Below are 10,188 nucleotides of genomic sequence, written 5' to 3'. Positions count from 1 at the left end.
GTGCTCAGCGCGGCGTCCCTGAAGGCGGCGGGCCCCGGGGGCGGGGCTGCACTGAGGAGCCGAGACGGCCGCGGCTGCTCGTCCTGGCTGGCGGGGCGGGGGTCTGGCGATGGGGGCGGGAGGAACAACGGGCCGGTGAGTGCCGCGGCCACCGTCCCCGCCGAGCTCGCGCGGGCAGCCGCTGCGCCGTCGCTGCCGCCCGACCCCCTGAGAAGAGAACGTTGAAGCAGCCCTCCGCTAGCGGCCGCGGTGACAGCCCGGCTTCGGCGCGATGAACCGCGGTGGCAGCAGCGCGTCGGCCTCGGCCAACTACCTGCTCTGCACCAACTGCCGGAAAGTGCTGCGGAAGGTACGGCGCGGCCGCGTCCGGCAGCGGGGCGCTCCCCACGGTCGGGGTCCGGGCGGCGCTTGCCGGGGACGAGACGCGAAGGGTCCCCCCCGCGGGGTCCCCGCGCCCGGCCCCTGGGACTGCCGCCCGGTCTGCCCCGAGGCTGAAAGGATGCTGGGATGCTGGGAGGAACCGGCTCGGCTGGGGATGGAGGCTGGCCTGAAATCTCGGCAGCCAGTTTTGGTCTGCAGGAGCCTGGCTGCCTCTCCCCGGTGGCTGACTCTGGGGGGTGTTTTCTTTGACTGGGTCGCTTCTGCCAGGCCTATGGTGCCTTGGCACGGTCTTTTGACATTCTCTTGGTTGGTCCCGAAAGGCACCATGAAGGCATCTTTAACTTTATGCCCAAGGGAAACGTTGTTCGATCGTCCAGCGCTTTCGGCTTGGATTGGTGGAGGTGGAGGCTGAAGACGACTTGGTTTCGCCCTCCTTATCATCCCCCACCGCAGTGTGGATCCTGAAAATCCGACCCAGGATGGGCTTATTGCTTTCCAGAGTGACTGATAGAAAGTTTACTCCAGTATTGTTTAGCTTACTTGGCTTAATCGCCCCGTGGGGGATGGGGATTCGGGGAGAGAAAGGATGACAAAATGTCCCTGTAGACGCAGAAGAGTTTTTAATCTGATCTGAACAGCTTCCTTGACTAATATAATCTGTTTCTTATCCACACTCTTATTTTTACATTGCATGAGATGAAATCATTAGGTGAGGTGTTTCTGTTTGTCCAGCACCAATGAATTAAAATTGCTGAGCTGTGCATATCTGAGAGCTGAGAAGAATATGGTGCTGTTTTTGTCAGTTTCCCTATCTACAATCAATTTAGGATTGCTCTTTATGTACTAAGAAAAACAAGCAAGCACATAAATAAGCAAGCTCAAATATTTGCGCTCTTTGTCCAAAAACTGTTTTTCTTCCTCTGTGGGTCAGGCCAAGTGCCAATCAAAGTTGTTTTTCAAGCCTCTTTTCCCTGCAGTGGAGCTGGTTCTCCCCCCACCCCCCTCCTTTCTCCTATTTTATTTGAGAGCGTCAGGAAAGCAAAGGAATTGCAGGTTTGAAGTTAATCAAACAATTAAATACGCCTTAAATTGTGTTTATTGGATATGTTTCTCTTAAAAAAGATTTTTATTAAATGTGCGTGTTGAGTATGTGCAGTTATTTTTTCCCATAAACTCCTGGATCAAATTACAGTTGATACTTGCTCAGCTCACTGTAGGGCAGCTTGTGAGAAATGGAATGGATCAGAAGCTCAGTTCAGCTCAGTTGAATGTTAACTCTTTCACTGCTGGACCAGATGGCATCTGAATAGAGGTTTTAAAAATTATTTTTTCATAATTTTTAAGCTGAAATCGTCTTTGTCAGGAAAAACAGTGCCCGTGAAACCTGTTTAGTCCTGTTTAATTCAACTTACTCTCAGCTAAAATGAAATGTGTGTGGGGTGTGTGTGTGTGTATATATATATATATATATATATATACATATACATATACATATACATATATGGTGTGTGTCCTAATGTGGGGAACAGTGCTATAATTGACTTATTTAAGTGATATAATTCTATTTCAATCAAAGCACATTACAATTTTTAATAAAAGAAATTTAAAGTTAATGGCAATTTCTTAGGCTACTAGGGTACTTGAGATAGAGATTAGGCTTCACACCTATTTATTTTTTCTTTTAAAAGAGCTTTGATTATGAATCCATGACACTAGCACTAATGACATTTTTATGCTTTTCTTCCAGTTTTTTGAGAAACTAATATTTCTGTTTACCAGGGAAGACCATCTCACTGCTAGCCATAACTATAAGAAGGAGAAGTATGTGCAAAGTGGGCATTCACATTTTCCTGTTTTATAATTGTGCACACCTCTGCCAGTATCCAGATTTCAGTAACTACAAGGTGTTTAATTTCGACTCATGTAGTGGTATGAAATGAGTCTAGATGAGAAAAAAATTGTTTGTGCCAGTTAAGATTGTGCTTTTTAAGACTGCCATTCTTTAACACTCGAGAAATCAGTATCTAGCATTCAAGGCTTCATCATCCTAAAAATGCCACATAAAGATTTACTTCTAACTGTGATGCTTTTATTTTTGATAGAGTATGACTAAAGTTAATCTACAGCCCTCACAGGCTGATTCTTTACATTTTCTGGTTTCCATATAATAGTGTACAGTAATAAAGGAGCACATTGGTTTTAGCTGAGTGAGAATCACAGTGGAGAATGAATGCCTTATGCATCCATGCCAACGACCCTTGACTATTAGAACTGTCATCAATGAGGAGCAAAGACCTTTCCCTTTGTATAAGGCAGAAGGCCTTTTCTGGCTGTGAGCAATATATGCAATATATGATGGCTTCTGAAGACACTTTAACCTTCAAAGGGAAGAATTTGTTTTAACTCAATGTCTGAACAGTGAATTGTGTATTGTATGAGAATCTTATGTATTCTTAGAAGTGCCCTCACAGTTTTGGTCCAGTGTCTTGAAAACTAAAGAGAATTGTTAAAGTATTAAAAGTATCTGATTTGGTATCTGATTTGGCTCAGAAGAACAAAGAAGAAAGCAAGAACATCAGATCCATAGCTCTAAGTCTGTCTGCTCTGTACCCATTATACAGTTTCTAACTGTATAATGGGTACAGTTATGTACTTTCTAACAAGAGGAAATACTGTTTACTTTTGAGAACATAACAAGACTTGAAATGTAAAGCATTTTACTTGAAGAAATTCCAGTGATGACCACAGGGATCTAATTTTTAATTTCAAATATGAAATGGCAAAGCACATTAAGGAGAGAAGGTAGCTGCCATTCACCTGCCATTTCAAAAAGAAGGTGGCATATCGTACAAATGTTGGGAGTTAAACTATTATTACTATTAGATAAATAGAGTTAAATATAAATTAAAGGATTTAACATTTTAATTTCTTTCTTTCTTTTTTCTTTTCTTTTACAAACAGACTCTAGTTCAGGCTAGCCTTGAACTCTTCATTCTCCTGCTTTGGTCCTTCAAGTGCTGAGATTACAATTGTGCAGCACCATGCTGGGAAGTTTCAAATTTTTAGTATGATTCTAAGTAGTTCTAGTGATACATCTTGCTGTGGCTATAGTATTATTTTCACATATGAAATTTGATATTTTTTATAACTTTTTGATGTTTTTATAGTCGAAGAGACTACTAAATAAAAGGGAAATGTTAGTTTGACTCTATGAGCCTTGCTTAATGTAAATATTTACCCAATAGAATGTATTTACTTACATGATGGACAGGTAGCCATCTTCTGCCTTGGTTAGTGCGCTGTCTTGTGTTTTATATTTTTGGTTGTGAGATGGTTTTGAAAGTAATATTAAATAACCGAGACAGAGATGGAGCGGTGAGTCTGTAATAGCAAACAGATGCAGTGCTCTTCACACTGCTCTCTGGGGATCCTTAAGATGCTTCAGGGTATTAAAACGCTTTTGTTAGATTAAATATTTAAATATATGTTCAAATATTTTTAATCTGAGATATAGATATTTGAAAAGTATATCCATAATGTCAGCACACTGGAATCTGTCGTAACTCTTGTTACGAGATGGTGATGGTGATGACGTGGGCAACGATGGTAGTGTGGGTATACATGTTAGAGCTTTTTATTACCTTATTGACTGGGAAGATTGTCATTGTTTGAGAAGGCGCTAGCCTTTATAAAAACATTCTTTCCTATACATAGCTACTCATATCATGCATTTGTTTCTAGGACCACAAGCTTGGTAATATAAATAGCTGTTACTTTGTAACAAAACACTTATTAAAATTGTTGTGTTGTATATTTAAATGCTTCATAGTTCAATGTAAGGTTTCATTTGTGAAGTGGCTTCTGCTACTTCTCATAATTTATAAGATGTTTACAGTTAGATCTTTGGCACTGGTCTTTCAGTTTGGGGTAAGTTAGCTAACTTCCTTAAGACCCAGGTTTTTCCTGTAGACTACACTTGGTTTCAACCTGTCTTGTGGTGGCTTTTGTGGGTTAGAGAGAGTGTATATATGCACTGTATGAACCCTCAAATGTCACTGTACAAGAATGGAAAGCTCAGGCTATGTGTTTTCCTTTGTGTGTTAGACAATTATAGCCAATAATACACACTGAGGAATTTGACTAGTTGCCATTTCTCATAGGAATTTTAGTTATGGCTAGTAAGAGAGAGGTCATGATAGTGTTTTGATTGAGAATAACCCTTATGCATGTTTTTGGATTTCACATGTTCATTTGTATCCGACTGTCATCACATACACCCTCCTTTAAAGAGTAATGTGATCCAGCACTTTTGGATTTTTAGATAAGTTAATTAAATTGCTTTTGACAAGGAAAATTGGTATTTGGTTTGAGAAGACCATGTGATACGGGTGATGTGCCCAGTAAAAGAGATCTCGGACAAAGCATGGGCATGTAGTTACTCAGTTTAGGAGAGGATTATGAAGTCTCCTAATCTTTCCATCTGACTGTCCCAGTTTTTCTTTTGAAGACAGTGACCTTGCTAGTTTAGAGTGCCTTTATATCATCCCAAGTTTCTCTGAAAACTGAGGTTTAGGTGACAGAGTCTATGCCATCCAACTAATAAGAAGCACTCTTAGGCTGGGACTCTGCCTCTGTGATGGACTTGTCTCCTGCAGTGCTGAGGCTGCCAGGGTCTATCTCCATCTATACTTAGCCTCTGTGGAGTACCCCAAGGACACCTAGAACTAGGATTAAGAAAGTCAGCCTTTGACTGGGTTGTGAAAGCTAAAGGAGAAAGAGTGCCAGGGAGCCAGCTGCTCCTCTCAACTCTTAGATGCTGGTAGGCCCATTACCCCTTACTCTGGATCTTGGACTCAGGACTATGTCTAGGACTCAGAGATCCTAGAACCTGAAAACTGTTGTTTTCCCATTTTGCCATGTATAGAAGTAGTGTGGGTGTAATTGTGTTGACCTGTTAGCATCAAGGAAGTGGCACCGCTCACCATTGCAGGAAATGATGCATTTCATTTAAGAATGCTGTTGAAGAAGCTGTAAGCTTTACTTTACCTGTGAAGATTCATCCTTTCACATGTATGAAGCAGTGGAAAGGCATACAGCACCTTTGTGTAGGAAGCTGCCTGTCTCATGTGTAAACATATGCAGAAGTTTTAGTACTGAGCTGAACCAGCCAGTTTTTCATGCAATCCACTTTACTCAGAAGAAAACGGACAAACTTTGCTTCCTCAGATTCAAGTACTTAAGTACATATATATTAAAATTCCAAACAAATTCCTGGCTGGCCTGGAACTTAATATGTTAGACCTCAAGCCCCACAGAGATCTGCCTGTCTCTGCTTCCTTAGTGCTGGGATTAAAGGCATATTTCACCATTCCTGATGTAAATTTTTCATTTTCAAAAGTCTTTCCTCTTGAAATGAAGGATTAATGGGTGTGATTATTTTTTTTTGAGAACACAACAGAACTCAATGAACTAGTGGTTTCCTAATGAGTAGTATGTAAAAGATGGTACCCCCTCCCCTTCTTTCAGCCAAGAACCAAACCATTATATCACAGTGGTCATAAACTTTAGGTTTGGATTGACAATGAATATTGGGAGTTCTTTTCTTTGAAGTTTCAGGATCATGTTATTAATTTTTGAGGTGTTTATTAAGATTACATAAAGATAAAATATGTAAAATGCAAGGATTTTTAAAAAATATAGTACAGAATGTTAAGTTATGGTTTCAAAAGGATTATTTACAAGTTTTGATGTGATATCAAAGAAAAGTATTCATAATTGTCTCCTTTTTTCAACCACATATCTGATTTTCTTTGAATATTCTGCAGTCAAAACATCACAGCCAATGAATGCAGAAAACCCAGCTGTCTTATGATAAACAGACATTGAAGAGATTTGCAAAAATGTAAATATGAATCTCACTGTTTTGTTGTGGAAAACAAAGTTCTATAATGATGCATGATTTATATTAACATGTAATAGACTTTTATTTTAGGTAAATTAAACATTTCAACTTTCCCTAACTTTAATTCCTACTGCAGCAACTATTAATAATCATAACTTACGCATACACATAAGCAAAACTTCTCTGCATTTGTAATACTTTCTGAGTATGAAGGGCTTCCATGAATGGGCTATCTGAAAACTGTAGGCTGGAGTTACAGACAGTAGAATAGAGTGTAAGTAGAAGGAATTCAATCAATGGAGAAAATAAAAAGGAAGCCCTGATAGCATTGGCAGAAAATATGGATAGGGCCAACCAGTCCCTCTGTTCTGTGTGGGGATGCTGGGAGATACTTCCTGGTATCCTTTTCTCGATGCTCTAGAAGCTTTTCTCTTACCATGGGAAGACCTTGGTCAACCACAGATGATCTTTCTCTGGTTCTCATGAGCATCCCTTTATGAGATAGAAATTAGGTGGCAGGGCAAAACTTTGGTCCCGAAGAACTATGATCTCTGTTCTGTGAAGCAACTGAAATGTCTGGTCCAAGGCTATGTGCATTATACTCTAGTTGACTGATGTTTGGCTGAAAGGAAAAAGATGGCCCTGAGTAGCAGGGTTAGTTTTACAGCCTGGAAACAGGTGTGTAGAAGCAGGAGAGGGATCAGGGAGAATCAGATGAAAGAGAAGTGTGGTCCCAAGGCTCTGATATCATCGTGTGACAAAGGAAAGAAAGTAAGAGCACTAGTGTGGGTGAGAAATAACACAGTTCTGCAATCAAAGCTCCTGGCGGCTTTCCTCACAGGTACAGGGCAGCTGTGTATGTGGGGGGTGGGGGATAGGGGGAGAAGTTGTAGATATGGTATGCTAGTGTGTGGACACTCAGCAGCCATGGGCAGGCTGCCTGCCCTATGGTCTCCAGGGTAAGGACAGGGATCTGTTTACTCTCTGTGATTAACTAAGACTTGAAAGTAGCAGCAGCATCTGGCCTATCCTTAGATATCACTGTGATAAGCATGAGGAAGAAAGTATAATTTGCCACTAATCTTCCCAGCCTTTTCTTTCTGCTATTGCCTGGACACCAGGCTACCCAGCTACTGTACCTATTGTCCTGCACGTACTTTATTACAGATAACAAGTTATATGGGTTTTTGTCTTACCAGATGGTCTCTTATTTGGGATCTGGTTCATAAAGTTTGCCTTTTGGTTTATGTTTTTAACTCTTAAACGATGAGACTTTTATTTAAACATGTAAATATTGGCACTGTATTCTTATTGGATGCAGTAAGTAGAGCTGATACAGTACAATTGCACCATTTTCAAAATGTATCCTGTGTGTGTGTGTGTATGTGTGTGTGTGTTTGTGCAAGCACACGCGCATTTGTGTGTTCTTTTTAGCTTGGTTCTACAAGGAACATTTTCTGAAGTAAAGTGACAAAGACAATTTGAAAAATAAAGTGTACTGATGCCCAGGTGGGTTGTTGTGTTTGACTGTTTGTTTTGCTATTTTATATTTTTGGCAGTGTTCTGCAAGGAGTGGCTACTTTAGAAGAGTAGTTAAGGGCAACTTCAGCTTCCAAAATGTTTTGTAGTCTCTCTGAAGGTTCCCATTTGGTAGAGGCTTCTGCTTGACCTCTGTTTCTCCTCCAAGCCCTTTTCTTTGCAAAGCTCCTACACCAGCTGCAGGCACCTTGGTCATCAAGTGCTCTTGCAGTAACCATGGAACCGTGCTTTGTAAGCTCTCACTACCCCATAGCTAGCTTTTGCCTTTAAGATTCACCCAGGAATGACTCATCCATTGCTCTGTAAGCCAGAATATTGCTTGTCACCAAGGAGAAGACATCACAGATACACAGTTTCAGGTATATTTTATAATATCAATAACAAAGCAGCTTTTGTTATATGTTCCCTGGGTTGCCAGTCCCCATTAGGTATTGAGTTCTATGTATGTTCACAGTTGTCACAGTAAATATAAAAATTACACGCACTCTCTGCACCTCTGTCTCTCTTTCTCTCTGTGTGTATATGTGTGTTTGTATGTACATGTATGTGTAGGTAGTTGCATTTATCTGTACATGTGTGTGTGTGGAGGACAGAGGTTGATATTCATTAAATATCTTCTCAATTGCTCTTCACCTTATTTTTTGAAGCCAGGTCTCTCACTGACCCAGAAGCTCACCAATTCAGCTAGAGTCGAAGCTCTGGCCAGCAAGGCCCCTGGATCCTCCTTTCTCCCCATCATCTCCTAGCACTGGGATTATAGTCAGGTGTCTCCATGACCAGTCTTTTGCATGGGTGCTTGAGAACAGATTCAGAACCTCATGTTTACATAGCAAACACTCTACCCACTGAGCCCAGCCCTCGATTTTTAATGATAAAGAACTGGAAGTCAGAGGGCTTTTGGAGCTGGCTGCAGGTCATAGTACTAACAAGCCAGTTTGAGATCCAAAGTGTAGCACCATATACAGACATAAATACTGCATAACTGTATATTCCACATTTTTATTAATATGGAAAACTTGTCAAGTCTTATAAAGTAAAATAGACTGTATTGAATAGGAGCCCAGAGCCTCAAGAGATTAATAGGTATGATCTCAAATTTAGATGTATTTACTCTTTTCATTATTAATGATTTTAAATGAGGTTATTAACAATCTGGGTCATACTCTCTTAATATGAATAGTCATGAGATTGATTAAGACAGATATAGGTTGTTTTTTCTCTTGTAGTGGCAGTAGAACCCAGGGCTGTGCACACGGGAGACAGAGTTGAAGGGTTTATAGCAGTTTTCATCTATTTACTTTTTACTTTTATTATTTCAAATCCCCAATTATGAGACCAGTTTCTCCTGATCTCAGGTTGTCTTTTTTTTTTAACTGCCCAGCACACTTGACCCTTCTTCCTGCCAACTAACCAGTGATGACTTCATCACACTGAGTCACCCAGGACTGCTGTAGCATCTTTGAAAAAAGATTGTCTAGAAATTTTTCAAGTATTGTGCTTCTTGATGAGGACCTCCAGGAAATGGCCTCACTTTTTGGTAAATTCCTTTGCAATGCTTTGTGAAGATAATCGATAGCATACCCATTTCTACCATTCAGGTCAGCAGCATTCATACTAAGCGTCAGTTAAAGGTTGCAAGAAGCACTGCAACAGCAGTGTCTGCTTACTGTCCTCTGTCCTCAGCAAAGTTCCATCCTTTAACTGGCTTTGTTTGGAGAGAAGGCTTCCAGGTGCAGGTCTGCTGTTGTAGATCAGAACTCCAAGAGTTTCCACAAAGACACCAAGGATGGGGTTGTGTGTTAGAGTCCTGCAGATACCACAGGTCTAAAGAGGTGCTAACTGACAAGCCTACAAATCTGGCCACTGTTCACAGAAGAGAGTCAGTCCTGAGAGTGAAGCCTCTATACAAACTACCTTTTCTAACTCATGTCTTAGAGGGGTGGTGATTTGAGTATGCACTCAAGAAAAATTATTTATCTTCTCATCAGAACTTTTCTGTATATTACTTAAAATTGGTAGATTCTCAGTTGGGCTTTAGGGTACCTATTTGTGTTGTGCTTTTATTGTTTAAATACATTATGTTTGATATACACAATGTTTACATTATATTAGTACTATAAAATACCATATGTGTATTAAATGTAGCTATAAGATGTAGGTTCTAATATTATTTAGGCTAAGTTGTTGATACTTGGAAATTACTATGGCCAGGGTATGAGTCAGTAGCAGATTACTTGTCTAGCATGTTTGAGGCTCTGGGTTCAATCGCCAATAATGCATAAAAGAAATTATCATAAACTAGTCATTTTATTTGATTATACTAGAAAACTATTTAGTAGGTGGCACTCTTTAAAATGAGGGAAGTG

At 40.4% G+C, this 10,188-nt stretch overlaps 1 protein-coding gene across 1 annotated transcript in view; it reads left to right on the top strand.

Annotated features, from left to right (window-relative positions):
* Sesn3 (sestrin 3) overlaps positions 1-10,188 on the top strand; it is a 50,263-nt gene continuing 40,075 nt past the window's right edge. Inside the window, exon 1 of the mRNA XM_076926056.1 lies at positions 1-349. Coding sequence (XP_076782171.1) covers positions 272-349 — 78 coding nt within the window. The 5' untranslated portion in view covers positions 1-271. The remainder of the gene's footprint in view (positions 350-10,188) is intronic.

This window comes from Arvicanthis niloticus, chromosome 27, assembly GCF_011762505.2.
Source record: "Arvicanthis niloticus isolate mArvNil1 chromosome 27, mArvNil1.pat.X, whole genome shotgun sequence".
Lineage (NCBI taxonomy): Eukaryota > Metazoa > Chordata > Mammalia > Rodentia > Muridae > Arvicanthis > Arvicanthis niloticus.
This window is presented reverse-complemented; position numbering and strand designations above follow the sequence as displayed.